At 68.2% G+C, this 16,377-nt stretch overlaps 1 protein-coding gene across 8 annotated transcripts in view; it reads right to left on the bottom strand.

Annotated features, from left to right (window-relative positions):
* Positions 1–16,377, bottom strand: part of LOC137373538 (jun dimerization protein 2-like) — a 90,773-nt gene that overhangs the window by 62,514 nt on the left and 11,882 nt on the right. For 3 of the 8 annotated variants that reach the window (XM_068038431.1, XM_068038435.1, XM_068038436.1), the window contains one exon: positions 3,870–3,929. The exons of 3 other annotated variants lie outside the window; for them this stretch is intronic. In XM_068038431.1, coding sequence (XP_067894532.1) covers positions 3,870–3,913 — 44 coding nt within the window. In that variant the 5' untranslated portion in view covers positions 3,914–3,929. Of the gene's footprint in view, positions 1–3,869; positions 3,930–16,377 lie in introns of those variants that run through there. 2 more of the 8 variants (XM_068038432.1, XM_068038439.1) reach the window with 1 other exon arrangement.

The following is a 16,377-nucleotide window of genomic DNA, read 5'->3' on the forward strand; positions in this document are numbered from 1 at the left end:
CCTTGTTCAAGAAGGGGAGTAGAGACAGCCCTGGTAATTATAGACCTGTGAGCCTTACTTCGGTTGTGGGCAAAATGTTGGAAAAGGTTATAAGAGATAGGATTTATAATCATCTTGAAAAGATGAAGTTCATTAGAGATAGTCAGCACGGTTTTGTGAAGGGTAGGTCGTGCCTCACAAACCTTATTGAGTTTTTTGACAAGGTGACCAAACAGGTGGATGAGGGTAAAGCCGTGGATGTGGTCTATATGGATTTCAGTAAGGCGTTTGATAAAGTTCCCCACGGTAGGCTATTGCAGAAAATACGGAAGTATGGGGTTGAAGGTGATTTAGAGCTTTGGATCAGAAATTGGCTAGCTGAAAGAAGACAGAGGGTGGTGGTTGATGGCAAATGTTCATCCTGGAGTTTAGTTACTAGTGGTGTACCGCAAGGATCTGTTTTGGGGCCACTGCTGTTTGTCATTTTTATAAATGACCTGGATGAGGGTGTAGAAGGGTGGGTTAGTAAATTTGCGGATGACACGAAGGTTGGTGGAGTTGTGGATAGTGCCGAAGGATGTTGTAGGTTACAGAGGGACATAGATAGGCTGCAGAGCTGGGCTGAGAGATGGCAAATGGAGTTTAATGCGGAAAAGTGTGAGGTGATTCACTTTGGAAGGAGTAACAGGATTGCAGAATACTGGGCTAATGGGAAGATTCTTGGTAGTGTAGATGAGCAGAGAGATCTTGGTGTCCAGGTACATAAATCCCTGCAAGTTGCCACCCAGGTTAATAGGGCTGTTAAGAAGGCATATGGTGTGTTAGCTTTTATTAGTAGGGGGATCGAGTTTCGGAGCCACGAGGTCATGCTGCAGCTGTACAGAACTCTGATGCGGCCGCACCTGGAGTATTGCGTGCAGTTCTGGTCACCGCATTATAGGAAGGATGTGGAAGCTTTGGAAAGGGTGCAGAGGAGATTTACTAGGATGTTGCCTGGTATGGAGGGAAGGTCTTACGAGGAAAGGCTGAGGGACTTGAGGTTGTTTTCGTTGGAGAGAAGGAGGAGGAGAGGTGACTTAATAGAGACATATAAGATAATCAGAGGGTTAGATAGGGTGGATAGTGAGCGTCTTTTTCCTCGGATGGTGATGGCAAACACGAGGGGACATAGCTTCAAGTTGAGGGGTGATAGATATAGGACAGATGTGAGAGGTAGTTTCTTTACACAGAGAGTAGTGGGGGCATGGAACGCCCTGCCTGCAACAGTAGTAGACTCGCCAACTTTAAGGGCATTTAAGTGGTCATTGGATAGACATATGGATGAAAATGGAATAGTGTAGGTCAGATGGTCGGCGCAACATCGAGGGCTGAAGGGCCTGTACTGCGCTGTAATGTTCTATGTTCTAACTTAAAGCAGCTAGAAGCGCTGCACAAAGAACAGCCAGACGCTGCGCAAATGACTACTGGCAACACCTATGCAGTCATATTCAGCTGGCCTCAGACACCGGAAACATCAGAGGAATGTGTGATGGCATTGAGAGAGCTTTTGGGCCAACCATCAAGAAGATCACCCCCCTCAAATCTAAATCAGGGGACATAATCACTGACCAACGCAAACAAATGGACCGCTGGGTTGAGCACTACCTAGAACTGTACTCCAAGGGAAATGTTGTCACTGAGACTGCCCTCAATGCAGCCCAGCCTCGACCAATCATGGATGAGCTGGACGAACAGCCAACCAAATCGGATCTCAGTGATGCCATTGATTCTCTAGCCAGCGGAAAAGCCCATGGGAAGGACAGCATTACCCCTGAAATAATCAAGAGTGCCAAGCCTGCTATACTCTCAGCACTACATGAACTGCAACAACTACCGTGGAATCTCCCTGCTCAGCATAGTGGGGAAAGTCTTTGCTCGAGTCGCTCTGAACAGGCTCCAGAAGCTGGCCGAGCGCGTCTACCCTGAGGCACAGTGTGGCTTTCGTGCAGAGAGATCGACCGTTGACATGCTGTTCTCCCTTCGTCAGATACAGGAGAAATGCCGTGAACAACAGATGCCCCTCTACATTGCTTTCATTTGATCTCACCAAAGCCTTTGACCTCGTCAGCAGACGTAGTCTCTTCAGACTACTAGAAAAGATCAGATGTCCACCAAAGCTACTAAGTATCATCACCTCATTCCATGACAATATGAAAGGCACAATTCAACATGGTGGCTCCTCATCAGAGCCCTTTCCTATCCTGAGTGGCGTGAAACAGGGCTGTGTTCTCGCACCCACACTGTTTGGGATTTTCTTCTCACTGCTGCTTTCACACACGTTCAAGTCTTCAGAAGAAGGAATTTTCCTCCACACAAGATTAGGGGGCAGGTTGTTCAACCTTGCCCGACTAAGAGCGAAGACCAAAGAACGGAAAGTCCTCATCAGAGAACTCCTCTTTGCTGACGATGCTGCTTTAACATCTCACACTGAAGAGTGCCTGCAGAGTCTCATCGACAGGTTTGCGGCTGCCTGCAATGAATTTGGCCTAACCATCAGCCTCAAGAAAACGAACATCATGGGGCAGGACGTCAGAAATGCTCCATCCATCAATATTGGCGACCACACTCTGGAAGTGGTTCAAGAGTTCACCTACCTAGGCTCAACTATCACCAGTAACCTGTCTCTCGATGCAGAAATCAACAAGCGCATGGGAAAGGCTTCCACTGCTATGTCCAGACTGGCCAAGAGAGTGTGGGAAAATGGCGCACTGACACGGAACACAAAAGTCCGAGTGTATCAAGCCTGTGTCCTCAGTACCTTGCTCTACGGCAGCGAGGCCTGGACAACGTATGTCAGCCAAGAGCGACGTCTCAATTCATTCCATCTTCGCTGCCTCCGGTGAATCCTTGGCATCAGGTGGCAGGACCGTATCTCCAACACAGAAGTCCTCGAGGCGGCCAACATCCCCAGCTGAAACACACTACTGAGTCAGCGGCGCTTGAGATGGCTTGGCCATGTGAGCTGCATGGAAGATGGCAGGATCACCAAAGACACATTGTGCAGCGAGCTCGTCACTGGTATCAGACCCACCGGCCGTCCATGTCTCCGCTTTAAAGACGTCTGCAAACGCGACATGATTTCCTGTGACATTAACCACAAGTCGTGCGAGTCAGTTGCCAGCATTTGCCAGAGCTGGCGGGCAACCATAAAGGCGGGGCTAAAGTGTGGCGAGTCGAAGAGACTTAGCAGTTCGCAGGAAAAAAGACAGAAGCGCAAGGGGAGAGCCAACTGTGTAACAGCCCCGACAACCAATTTTATCTGCAGCACCTGTGGAAGAGCCTGTCACTCTAGAATTGGCCTTTATAGCCACTCCAGGCGCTGCTTCACAAACCACTGACCACCTCCAGGCGCGTATCCATTGTCTCTCGAGATGAGGCCAAACAGAAAGTTCTCTAAAGGAAAACCATTTCCAATGGTTGATGGGTCAATAGCCAGAGGGCACAGATTTAATATGATTGATTCTTTTGCCAGACGCAAGATGAGGAAAAATATTCTGATGCAACAAGTGGTTAGAATTTGGAATTCTGGATAGGGTGATGGAATACCGATTCAACAATAGCTTAAAATGAAACTGGATAAATCCTTGAAAGAGAAAAAAATTGGGGAAAGAGCCAAGGAGTGGGACTAACTAGATGGCTGTTCAATGAAGCTGGCACAGACTCAACGGAAAAATGGTCTCTTGTCCTAGTACTATTCTATGATTGGAATAATTGTAGGTTTTATGGGAATATGGACAATGTCCCATACGTATCATGGCTGAGAGATTTCAATATAAATACAAGCTCTTTATTTTATTAGTGGGGAGAATGAGGAAGGAAGATACATATCAGAAACATTGAATTACACAGACCTGTGGCTCCATCCTCTGCTGCCCAGTGAGGGGTTGATCAGCATTCTGCTGGGAGAGCTGCTAAACAAAACAATGAGAGCAGCCAGTTCCAAGCAGAAGTGGACAGTGATGATCACAGAGTCACACAATGCAGATAGAGAACTTGTCCAGTCCTCAAACTAAAACTTAAACACAGTAAAACTACCCTAGCATTGAACCAGGACAGATAGCAGGAAGTGCTGCAAGTGTTAAGAGCTGACGGGAAGGTGTTGTTAAAGAGACAGATTAGAGGAAGAGGCCAAGAACAGGGCAGGGCGAGAGGCGCACTGGCGGAGTTGCAGTCTTCGGAGGAGTCATTAAACTGAGGCACTGTCTGCTCCTTAAGGTGAAATATAAGATCCCTCATCCCGCAGCAATATTCAAAGCAGAGGAGGGAATTGTTTCCAGTCTCCTCTGTCAATATTTATCCTTCAACCAAAATCAGTAAAATAGATGATCATCACATGGCTGTTTGTTGGATCTTGCTGTGCACAAATTGGCTGCCTTATTTCCAACATTAGAACAGTGACTACAATTGCAAATTTCTAGAGAAAATATCTGATGAAATATCACTGACCTGAAACAAACTCTCTTTCTCTCTCCAAATGCTGAGACACACCTACTGAAAATTTCCAGTACTTTGTTTTTATTTCAAAAGTTCTGCATAGACTGTGTATTATACTGCTTCAAAAGCCATGTGGGTAATTGATGATCTTGCCTTTCTGCTTTTCACCCCGTGTCCCAACTCACACCGTCCCGTTCCCCTCTCACCCAAAGCTCACTGACCCAACTCACACCGTCCCGTTCCCCTCTCACCCAAAGCTCACTGACCCAACTCACACCGTCCCGTTCCCCTCTCACCCTGAGCTCACTGACCCAACTCACCGACCCATTCCCCTCTCACCCTGTGCTCACTGACCCAACTCACACCGTCCCATTCCCCTCTCACCCAAAGCTCACTGACCCAACTCACACCGTCCCATTCCCCTCTCACCCTGAGCTCACTGACCCAACTCACACCGTCCCATTCCCCTCTCACCCTGAGCTCACTGACCCAACTCACACCGTCCCATTCCCCTCTCACCCTGAGCTCACTGACCCAACTCACAACGTCCCATTCCCCTCTCACCCTGAGCTCACTGACCCAACTCACACCGTCCCATTCCCCTCTCACCCTGTGCTCACTGACCCAACTCACACCGTCCCGTTCCCCTCTCACCCTGAGCTCACTGACCCAACTCACACCGTCCCGTTCCCCTCTCACCCAAAGCTCACTGACCCAACTCACACCGTCCCATTCCCCTCTCACCCTGAGCTCACTGACCCAACTCACACCGTCCCATTCCCCTCTCACCCTGAGCTCACTGACCCAACTCACACCGTCCCATTCCCCTCTCACCCAAAGCTCACTGACCCAACTCACCGTCCCGTTCCCCTCTCACCCTGAGCTCACTGACCCAACTCACCGTCCCGTTCCCCTCTCACCCAAAGCTCACTGAACCAACTCACACCGTCCCATTCCCCTCTCACCCTGAGCTCACTGACCCAACTCACCGACCCATTCCCCTCTCACCCTGTGCTCACTGACCCAACTCACACCGTCCCATTCCCCTCTCACCCAAAGCTCACTGACCCAACTCACACCGTCCCATTCCCCTCTCACCCTGAGCTCACTGACCCAACTCACACCGTCCCGTTCCCCTCTCACCCTGAGCTCACTGACCCAACTCACACCGTCCCATTCCCCTCTCACCCAAAGCTCACTGACCCAACTCACACCGTCCCATTCCCCTCTCACCCTGTGCTCACTGACCCAACTCACACCGTCCCATTCCCCTCTCACCCTGAGCTCACTGACCCAACTCACACCGTCCCATTCCCCTCTCACCCAAAGCTCACTGACCCAACTCACACCGTCCCATTCCCCTCTCACCCTGTGCTCACTGACCCAACTCACACCGTCCCATTCCCCTCTCACCCTGAGCTCACTGACCCAACTCACACCGTCCCATTCCCCTCTCACCCTGAGCTCACTGACCCAACTCACACCATCCCATTCCCCTCTCACCCAAAGCTCACTGACCCAACTCACCGTCCCATTCCCCTCTCACCCAAAGCTCACTGACCCAACTCACACCGTCCCGTTCGCCTCTCACCCTGAGCTCACTGACCCAACTCACACCGTCCCATTCCCCTCTCACCCAAAGCTCACTGACCCAACTCACACCGTCCCATTCCCCTCTCACCCTGTGCTCACTGACCCAACTCACACCGTCCCGTTCCCCTCTCACCCTGAGCTCACTGACGCAACTCACACCGTCCCGTTCCCCTCTCACCCTGAGCTCACTGACCCAACTCACCGTCCCGTTCCCCTCTCACCCTGAGCTCACTGACCCAACTCACACCGTCCCGTTCCCCTCTCACCCAAAGCTCACTGACCCAACTCACACCGTCCCATTCCCCTCTCACCCTGAGCTCACTGACCCAACTCACACCGTCCCATTCCCCTCTCACCCTGAGCTCACTGACCCAACTCACACCGTCCCGTTCCCCTCTCACCCTGAGCTCACTGACCCAACTCACCGTCCCGTTCCCCTCTCACCCTGAGCTCACTGACCCAACTCACACCGTCCCGTTCCCCTCTCACCCAAAGCTCACTGACCCAACTCACACCGTCCCGTTCCCCTCTCACCCTGAGCTCACTGACCCAACTCACACCGTCCCATTCCCCTCTCACCCTGAGCTCACTGACCCAACTCACACCGTCCCGTTCCCCTCTCACCCTGTGCTCACTGACCCAACTCACACCGTCCCATTCCCCTCTCACCCAAAGCTCACTGACCCAACTCACACCGTCCCATTCCCCTCTCACCCAAAGCTCACTGACCCAACTCACACCGTCCCGTTCCCCTCTCACCCAAAGCTCACTGACCCAACTCACACCGTCCCATTCCCCTCTCACCCAAAGCTCACTGACCCAACTCACACCGTCCCATTCCCCTCTCACCCAAAGCTCACTGACCCAACTCACACCGTCCCGTTCCCCTCTCACCCTGAGCTCACTGACCCAACTCACACCGTCCCATTCCCCTCTCACCCTGTGCTCACTGACCCAACTCACACCGTCCCGTTCCCCTCTCACCCTGAGCTCACTGACCCAACTCACACCGTCCCATTCCCCTCTCACCCAAAGCTCACTGACCCAACTCACACCGTCCCATTCCCCTCTCACCCAAAGCTCACTGACCCAACTCACACCGTCCCATTCCCCTCTCACCCAAAGCTCACTGACCCAACTCACACCGTCCCGTTCCCCTCTCACCCTGAGCTCACTGACCCAACTCACACCGTCCCATTCCCCTCTCACCCTGTGCTCACTGACCCAACTCACACCGTCCCGTTCGCCTCTCACCCTGAGCTCACTGACCCAACTCACACCGTCCCATTCCCCTCTCACCCAAAGCTCACTGACCCAACTCACACCGTCCCATTCCCCTCTCACCCAAAGCTCACTGACCCAACTCACACCGTCCCATTCCCCTCTCACTCAAAGCTCACTGACCCAACTCACACCGTCCCGTTCCCCACTCACCCAAAGCTCACTGACCCAACTCACACCGTCCCATTCCCCTCTCACCCAAAGCTCACTGACCCAACTCGCACCGTCCCGTTCCCCTCTCACCCTGAGCTCACTGACCCAACTCACACCGTCCCGTTCCCCTCTCACCCTGAGCTCACTGACCCAACTCACACCGTCCCATTCCCCTCTCACCCTGAGCTCACTGACCCAACTCACACCGTCCCATTCCCCTCTCACTCAAAGCTCACTGACCCAACTCACACCGTCCCGTTCCCCACTCACCCAAAGCTCACTGACCCAACTCACACCGTCCCATTCCCCTCTCACCCAAAGCTCACTGACCCAACTCGCACCGTCCCGTTCCCCTCTCACCCTGAGCTCACTGACCCAACTCACACCGTCCCGTTCCCCTCTCACCCTGAGCTCACTGACCCAACTCACACCGTCCCGTTCCCCTCTCACCCTGTGCTCACTGACCCAACTCGCACCGTCCCATTCCCCTCTCACCCAAAGCTCACTGACCCAACTCACGCCGTCCCGTTCCCCTCTCACCCAAAGCTCACTGACCCAACTCACCGTCCCGTTCCCCTCTCACCCAAAGCTCACTGACCCAACTCACACCGTCCCGTTCCCCTTTCACCCCGTCCCGTTCCCCTCTCACCCTGAGCTCACTGACCCAACTCACACCGTCCCGTTCCCCTCTCACCCAAAGCTCACTGACCTTCATTGACCCTCATCATTATTTTCGAATCCCTCCATTGCCCTCTCCTCCCCATCTATCTAATCTTCTCCAGTCTTACAACACTCCACCAGATCTGCACTCCTCTAATTCCGGCCTCTTGCTCATCCCCTATTTTAATCGCTCCATCATTGTCGGCCGTGCCTTCAGCTGCCTGGGCCCTAAACTCTGGAATTCCCTCCCTAAACCTCTCCGTCTCTCTCTCTCCTCCTTTAAGAAGCTCTTTAAAACATATCTTTTGGTCACCTATCCTAATATCCCCTGATGTAGTTTGTGTCAAATTTTGTTTGGTAACATTCCTGTGAAGCGCCTTGCGACATTTTACTCTGGAACTGGTGCTATATAAAGGCAGGTTGTTGCTTTCCAATGCAGGGTTCATCTCCCCTTCACTGGACGCACTGTTCACTGTCACTCAGCCTGGGCGACAGCGAGATAATCAGCAGGCCAGCAGGTCACTGAGAATGGGGTGAAGGGAGAAGCAAGTGCATCTAATTGGCAAGAGGGGCTCAGGTTCAGGGGGAGAGATCCAGGTCCAGAGTAGGACGTGGCCTAGGGGGTGGAAGGGAGGATAGTTTCATGGAGAAAAAACAGGGAGGGAAGGATCGCCTTCTTCTTCAGAACAGAGATTTCCTTCACTAGTTCATGTTTGTGGTTACAGAAAAAGATTGAGGAACTGAGCGCGCGCGGGGTGGGGTGTCGCGGGGAGAGCGGAGAGTGAGCGGGGAGAGCGGAGAGCGCGCGGGGAGAGCGGGCGGGGAGGGGGTATCGCCGGGAGAGCGGAGCGCGCGCGGGGAGGGGGTATGGCGGGGGAGCGCGGGGAAGGGCGCGGCGGGGGGGAGCGGAGGGAGCGGGGGGGTCGCGGCGGGGAGGGCGCGGCGGGGGGAGCGGAGGGGGGGGCGCGGAGGGGGGGGCGGAGGGGGGGCGCGGCGGGGGGGGCGCGGCGGGGGGGGCGCGGCGGGGGGGGCGCGGCGGGGGGGGCGCGGCGGGGGGGGCGCGGCGGGGGGGGGCGGAGGGGGGGGGCGGAGGGGGGGGGCGGAGGGGGGGGGCGGAGGGGGGGGGCGGAGGGGGGGGCGGAGGGGGGGGCGGAGGGGGGGGCGGAGGGGGGCGCGGAGGGGGGGGGGGCGGCGGGGGGGCGCGGCGGGGGGGGCGGAGGGGGGGCGGAGGGGGGGGCGCGGCGGGGGGGGCGCGGAGGGGGGGGGGCGCGGAGGGGGGGGGGGCGCGGAGGGGGGGGGGCGCGGAGGGGGGGGGGCGCGGAGGGGGGGGGGCGCGGAGGGGGGGGGGCGCGGAGGGGGGGGGGCGCGGAGGGGGGGGGGCGCGGAGGGGGGGGGGCGCGGAGGGGGGGGGGCGCGGAGGGGGGGGGGCGCGGAGGGGGGGGGGCGCGGAGGGGGGGGGCGCGGAGGGGGGGGGGCGCGGAGGGGGGGGGCGCGGAGGGGGGGGGCGCGGAGGGGGGGGGCGCGGAGGGGGGGGGCGCGGAGGGGGGGGGCGCGGAGGGGGGGGGCGCGGAGGGGGGGGCGCGGAGGGGGGGGCGCGGAGGGGGGGGCGCGGAGGGGGGGGCGCGGAGGGGGGGGCGCGGAGGGGGGGGCGCGGAGGGGGGGGGCGGAGGAGGCGGGCGGAGGGAGGGCGCGGAGCGGGGAGGGCGGAGGGAGGGCGCGGCGGGGAGGGCGGAGGGAGGGCGCGGCGGGGAGGGCGGAGGGAGGGCGCGGCGGGGAGGGCGGAGGGAGGGCGCGGCGGGGAGGGCGGAGGGAGGGCGCGGCGGGGAGGGCGGAGGGAGGGCGCGGCGGGGAGGGCGGAGGGAGGGCGCGGCGGGGAGGGCGGAGGGAGGGCGCGGCGGGGAGGGCGGAGGGAGGGCGCGGCGGGGAGGGCGGAGGGAGGGCGCGGCGGGGAGGGCGGAGGGGGGGCGCGGCGGGGAGGGCGGAGGGGGGGCGCGGCGGGGAGGGCGGAGGGGGGGCGCGGCGGGGAGGGCGGAGGGGGGGCGCGGCGGGGAGGGCGGAGGGGGGGCGCGGCGGGGAGGGCGGAGGGGGGGCGCGGCGGGGAGGGCGGAGGGGGGGCGCGGCGGGGAGGGCGGAGGGGGGGGGCGGAGGGGGGGGGCGGCGGGGAGGGCGGAGGGGGGGCGCGGCGGGGAGGGCCGAGGGGGGCGCGGCGCGGAGGGCCGAGGGGGGCGCGGCGGGGAGGGCCGAGGGGGGCGCGGCGGGGAGGGCCGAGGGGGGCGCGGCGGGGAGGGCCGAGGGGGGCGCGGCGGGGAGGGCCGAGGGGGGCGCGGCGGGGAGGGCCGAGGGGGGCGCGGCGGGGAGGGCCGAGGGGGGCGCGGCGGGGAGGGCCGAGGGGGGCGCGGCGGGGAGGGCCGAGGGGGGCGCGGCGGGGAGGGCCGAGGGGGGCGCGGCGGGGAGGGCCGAGGGGGGCGCGGCGGGGAGGGCCGAGGGGGGCGCGGCGGGGAGGGCCGAGGGGGGCGCGGCGGGGAGGGCCGAGGGGGGCGCGGCGGGGAGGGCCGAGGGGGGGGCGGAGGGGGGGGCGGAGGGGGGGGCGGAGGGGGGGGCGGAGGGGGGGGCGGAGGGGGGGGCGGAGGGGGGGGCGCGGCGGGGAGAGCGGAGGGAGGGCGCGGCGGGGAGAGCGGAGGGAGGGCGCGGCGGGGAGAGCGGAGGGAGGGCGCGGCGGGGAGAGCGGAGGGAGGGCGCGGCGGGGAGAGCGGAGGGAGGGCGCGGCGGGGAGAGCGGAGGGAGGGCGCGGCGGGGAGAGCGGAGGGAGGGCGCGGCGGGGAGAGCGGAGGGAGGGCGCGGCGGGGAGAGCGGAGGGAGGGCGCGGCGGGGAGAGCGGAGGGAGGGCGCGGCGGGGAGAGCGGAGGGAGGGCGCGGCGGGGAGAGCGGAGGGAGGGCGCGGCGGGGAGAGCGGAGGGAGGGCGCGGCGGGGAGAGCGGAGGGAGGGCGCGGCGGGGAGAGCGGAGGGAGGGCGCGGCGGGGAGAGCGGAGGGAGGGCGCGGCGGGGAGAGCGGAGGGAGGGCGCGGCGGGGAGAGCGGAGGGAGGGCGCGGCGGGGAGAGCGGAGGGAGGGCGCGGCGGGGAGAGCGGAGGGAGGGCGCGGCGGGGAGAGCGGCGGGGAGGGCGGAGGGAGGGCGCGGCGAGGGGCGCGGCAGGGAGAGCGGAGGGAGGGCGCGGCGAGGGGCGCGGCGGGGAGAGCGGAGGGAGGGCGCGGCAACGGGAGCGGCGGGGAGGGCGCGGCGAGGGGCGGGGCGAGGGGAGAGCGGAGGGAGGGCGCGGCGAGGGGCGGGGCGGGGAGGGCGGAGGGGGGGCGGGGCGGGGAGGGCGGGGGGGGCGGGGCGGGGAGGGCGGAGGGGGGGCGGGGCGGGGAGGGCGGAGGGGGGGGCGGAGGGGGGGGCGCGGCGGGGAGGGCGGAGGGGGGGCGCGGCGGGGAGGGCGGAGGGGGGCGCGGCGGGGAGGGCGGAGGGGGGCGCGGCGGGGAGGGCGGAGGGGGGCGCGGCGGGGAGGGCGGAGGGGGGCGCGGCGGGGAGGGCGGAGGGGGGCGCGGCGGGGAGGGCGGAGGGGGGGCGCGGCGGGGAGGGCGGAGGGGGGGCGCGGCGGGGAGGGCGGAGGGGGGGCGCGGCGGGGAGGGCGGTGGGGGGGCGCGGCGGGGAGGGCGGAGGGGGGGCGCGGCGGGGAGGGCGGAGGGGGGGCGCGGCGGGGAGGGCGGAGGGGGGGCGCGGCGGGGAGGGCGGAGGGGGGGCGCGGCGGGGAGGGCGGAGGGGGGGCGCGGCGGGGAGGGCGGAGGGGGGCGCGGCGGGGAGGGCGGAGGGGGGAGGAGGGGCGCGGCGGGGAGGGCGGAGGGGGGAGGAGGGGCGCGGCGGGGAGGGCGGAGGGGGGGCGCGGCGGGGAGGGCGGAGGGGGGGCGCGGAGGGGGGGCGCGGAGGGGGGGCGCGGAGGGGGGGCGCGGAGGGGGGGCGCGGAGGGGGGGCGCGGAGGGGGGGCGCGGAGGGGGGGCGCGGAGGGGGGGCGCGGAGGGGGGGCGCGGAGGGGGGGGGCGGAGGGGGGGGGCGGAGGGGGGGGGCGGAGGGGGGGGGCGGAGGGGGGGGGGCGGAGGGGGGGGGGCGGAGGGGGGGGGGCGGAGGGGGGGGGCGGAGGGGGGGGGCGGAGGGGGGGGCGGAGGGGGGGGCGGAGGGGGGGGCGGAGGGGGGGGCGGAGGGGGGGGCGGAGGGGGGGGCGGAGGGGGGGGCGCGGAGGGGGGGGCGCGGAGGGGGGGCGCGGAGGGGGGGCGCGGAGGGGGGGCGCGGAGGGGGGGCGCGGAGGGGGGGCGCGGAGGGGGGGCGCGGAGGGGGGGCGCGGAGGGGGGGCGCGGAGGGGAGCGCGGAGGGGAGCGCGGAGGGGAGCGCGGAGGGAGGGCGCGGAGGGAGGGCGCGGAGGGAGGGCGCGGAGGGAGGGCGCGGAGGGAGGGCGCGGAGGGAGGGCGCGGAGGGAGGGCGCGGAGGGAGGGCGCGGAGGGAGGGCGCGGCGAGGGGCGCGGCGGGGAGGGCGCGGAGGGGGGGCGCGGCGGGGAGAGCGGAGGGGGGGCGCGGAGGGGGGGCGCGGAGGGGGGGGCGCGGAGGGGGGGGCGCGGAGGGGAGCGCGGAGGGGAGCGCGGAGGGGAGCGCGGAGGGGAGCGCGGAGGGGAGCGCGGAGGGGAGCGCGGAGGGGAGCGCGGAGGGAGGGCGCGGAGGGAGGGCGCGGAGGGAGGGCGCGGAGGGAGGGCGCGGAGGGAGGGCGCGGAGGGAGGGCGCGGAGGGAGGGCGCGGAGGGGGGCGCGGCGGGGAGAGCGGAGGGAGGGCGCGGCGGGGAGAGCGGAGGGAGGGCGCGGCGGGGAGAGCGGAGGGAGGGCGCGGCGGGGAGAGCGGAGGGAGGGCGCGGCGGGGAGAGCGGAGGGAGGGCGCGGCGGGGAGAGCGGAGGGAGGGCGCGGCGGGGAGAGCGGAGGGAGGGCGCGGCGGGGAGAGCGGAGGGAGGGCGCGGCGGGGAGAGCGGAGGGAGGGCGCGGCGGGGAGAGCGGAGGGAGGGCGCGGCGGGGAGAGCGGAGGGAGGGCGCGGCGGGGAGAGCGGAGGGAGGGCGCGGCGGGGAGAGCGGAGGGAGGGCGCGGCGGGGAGAGCGGAGGGAGGGCGCGGCGGGGAGAGCGGAGGGAGGGCGCGGCGGGGAGAGCGGAGGGAGGGCGCGGCGGGGAGAGCGGAGGGAGGGCGCGGCGGGGAGAGCGGAGGGAGGGCGCGGCGGGGAGAGCGGAGGGAGGGCGCGGCGGGGAGAGCGGAGGGAGGGCGCGGCGGGGAGAGCGGAGGGAGGGCGCGGCGGGGAGAGCGGAGGGAGGGCGCGGCGGGGAGAGCGGAGGGAGGGCGCGGCGGGGAGAGCGGAGGGAGGGCGCGGCGGGGAGAGCGGAGGGAGGGCGCGGCGGGGAGAGCGGAGGGAGGGCGCGGCGGGGAGAGCGGAGGGAGGGCGCGGCGGGGAGAGCGGAGGGAGGGCGCGGCGGGGAGAGCGGAGGGAGGGCGCGGCGGGGAGAGCGGAGGGAGGGCGCGGCGGGGAGAGCGGAGGGAGGGCGCGGCGGGGAGAGCGGAGGGAGGGCGCGGCGGGGAGAGCGGAGGGAGGGCGCGGCGGGGAGAGCGGAGGGAGGGCGCGGCGGGGAGAGCGGAGGGAGGGCGCGGCGGGGAGAGCGGAGGGAGGGCGCGGCGGGGAGAGCGGAGGGAGGGCGCGGCGGGGAGAGCGGAGGGAGGGCGCGGCGGGGAGAGCGGAGGGAGGGCGCGGCGGGGAGAGCGGAGGGAGGGCGCGGCGGGGAGAGCGGAGGGAGGGCGCGGCGGGGAGAGCGGAGGGAGGGCGCGGCGGGGAGAGCGGAGGGAGGGCGCGGCGGGGAGAGCGGAGGGAGGGCGCGGCGGGGAGAGCGGAGGGAGGGCGCGGCGGGGAGAGCGGAGGGAGGGCGCGGCGGGGAGAGCGGAGGGAGGGCGCGGCGGGGAGAGCGGAGGGAGGGCGCGGCGGGGAGAGCGGAGGGAGGGCGCGGCGGGGAGAGCGGAGGGAGGGCGCGGCGGGGAGAGCGGAGGGAGGGCGCGGCGGGGAGAGCGGAGGGAGGGCGCGGCGGGGAGAGCGGAGGGAGGGCGCGGCGGGGAGAGCGGAGGGAGGGCGCGGCGGGGAGAGCGGAGGGAGGGCGCGGCGGGGAGAGCGGAGGGAGGGCGCGGCGGGGAGAGCGGAGGGAGGGCGCGGCGGGGAGAGCGGAGGGAGGGCGCGGCGGGGAGAGCGGAGGGAGGGCGCGGCGGGGAGAGCGGAGGGAGGGCGCGGCGGGGAGAGCGGAGGGAGGGCGCGGCGGGGAGAGCGGAGGGAGGGCGCGGCGGGGAGAGCGGAGGGAGGGCGCGGCGGGGAGAGCGGAGGGAGGGCGCGGCGGGGAGAGCGGAGGGAGGGCGCGGCGGGGAGAGCGGAGGGAGGGCGCGGCGGGGAGAGCGGAGGGAGGGCGCGGCGGGGAGAGCGGAGGGAGGGCGCGGCGGGGAGAGCGGAGGGAGGGCGCGGCGGGGAGAGCGGAGGGAGGGCGCGGCGGGGAGAGCGGAGGGAGGGCGCGGCGGGGAGAGCGGAGGGAGGGCGCGGCGGGGAGAGCGGAGGGAGGGCGCGGCGGGGAGAGCGGAGGGAGGGCGCGGCGGGGAGAGCGGAGGGAGGGCGCGGCGGGGAGAGCGGAGGGAGGGCGCGGCGGGGAGAGCGGAGGGAGGGCGCGGCGGGGAGAGCGGAGGGAGGGCGCGGCGGGGAGAGCGGAGGGAGGGCGCGGCGGGGAGAGCGGAGGGAGGGCGCGGCGGGGAGAGCGGAGGGAGGGCGCGGCGGGGAGAGCGGAGGGAGGGCGCGGCGGGGAGAGCGGAGGGAGGGCGCGGCGGGGAGAGCGGAGGGAGGGCGCGGCGGGGAGAGCGGAGGGAGGGCGCGGCGGGGAGAGCGGAGGGAGGGCGCGGCGGGGAGAGCGGAGGGAGGGCGCGGCGGGGAGAGCGGAGGGAGGGCGCGGCGGGGAGAGCGGAGGGAGGGCGCGGCGGGGAGAGCGGAGGGAGGGCGCGGCGGGGAGAGCGGAGGGAGGGCGCGGCGGGGAGAGCGGAGGGAGGGCGCGGCGGGGAGAGCGGAGGGAGGGCGCGGCGGGGAGAGCGGAGGGAGGGCGCGGCGGGGAGAGCGGAGGGAGGGCGCGGCGGGGAGAGCGGAGGGAGGGCGCGGCGGGGAGAGCGGAGGGAGGGCGCGGCGGGGAGAGCGGAGGGAGGGCGCGGCGGGGAGAGCGGAGGGAGGGCGCGGCGGGGAGAGCGGAGGGAGGGCGCGGCGGGGAGAGCGGAGGGAGGGCGCGGCGGGGAGAGCGGAGGGAGGGCGCGGCGGGGAGAGCGGAGGGAGGGCGCGGCGGGGAGAGCGGAGGGAGGGCGCGGCGGGGAGAGCGGAGGGAGGGCGCGGCGTGGGGCGCGGCGGGGAGAGCGGAGGGAGGGCGCGGCGAGGGGCGCGGCGGGGAGAGCGGAGGGAGGGCGCGGCGAGGGGCGCGGCGGGGAGAGCGGAGGGAGGGCGCGGCGAGGGGCGCGGCGAGGGGCGCGGCGAGGGGCGCGGCGAGGGGCGCGGCGGGGAGAGCGGAGGGAGGGCGCGGCGAGGGGAGCGGCGGGGAGAGCGCGGCGAGGGGCGGGGCGAGGGGAGAGCGGAGGGAGGGCGCGGCGAGGGGCGGGGCGGGGAGAGCGGAGGGAGGGCGCGGCGGGGAGAGCGGAGGGAGGGCGCGGCGGGGAGAGCGGAGGGAGGGCGCGGCGGGGAGAGCGGAGGGAGGGCGCGGCGGGGAGAGCGGAGGGAGGGCGCGGCGGGGAGAGCGGAGGGAGGGCGCGGCGGGGAGAGCGGAGGGAGGGCGCGGCGGGGAGAGCGGAGGGAGGGCGCGGCGGGGAGAGCGGAGGGAGGGCGCGGCGGGGAGAGCGGAGGGAGGGCGCGGCGGGGAGAGCGGAGGGAGGGCGCGGCGGGGAGAGCGGAGGGAGGGCGCGGCGGGGAGAGCGGAGGGAGGGCGCGGCGGGGAGAGCGGAGGGAGGGCGCGGCGGGGAGAGCGGAGGGAGGGCGCGGCGGGGAGAGCGGAGGGAGGGCGCGGCGGGGAGAGCGGAGGGAGGGCGCGGCGGGGAGAGCGGAGGGAGGGCGCGGCGGGGAGAGCGGAGGGAGGGCGCGGCGGGGAGAGCGGAGGGAGGGCGCGGCGGGGAGAGCGGAGGGAG

The sequence above is a fragment of the Heterodontus francisci genome, chromosome 9 (genome assembly GCF_036365525.1).
Source record: "Heterodontus francisci isolate sHetFra1 chromosome 9, sHetFra1.hap1, whole genome shotgun sequence".
NCBI lineage: Eukaryota > Metazoa > Chordata > Chondrichthyes > Heterodontiformes > Heterodontidae > Heterodontus > Heterodontus francisci.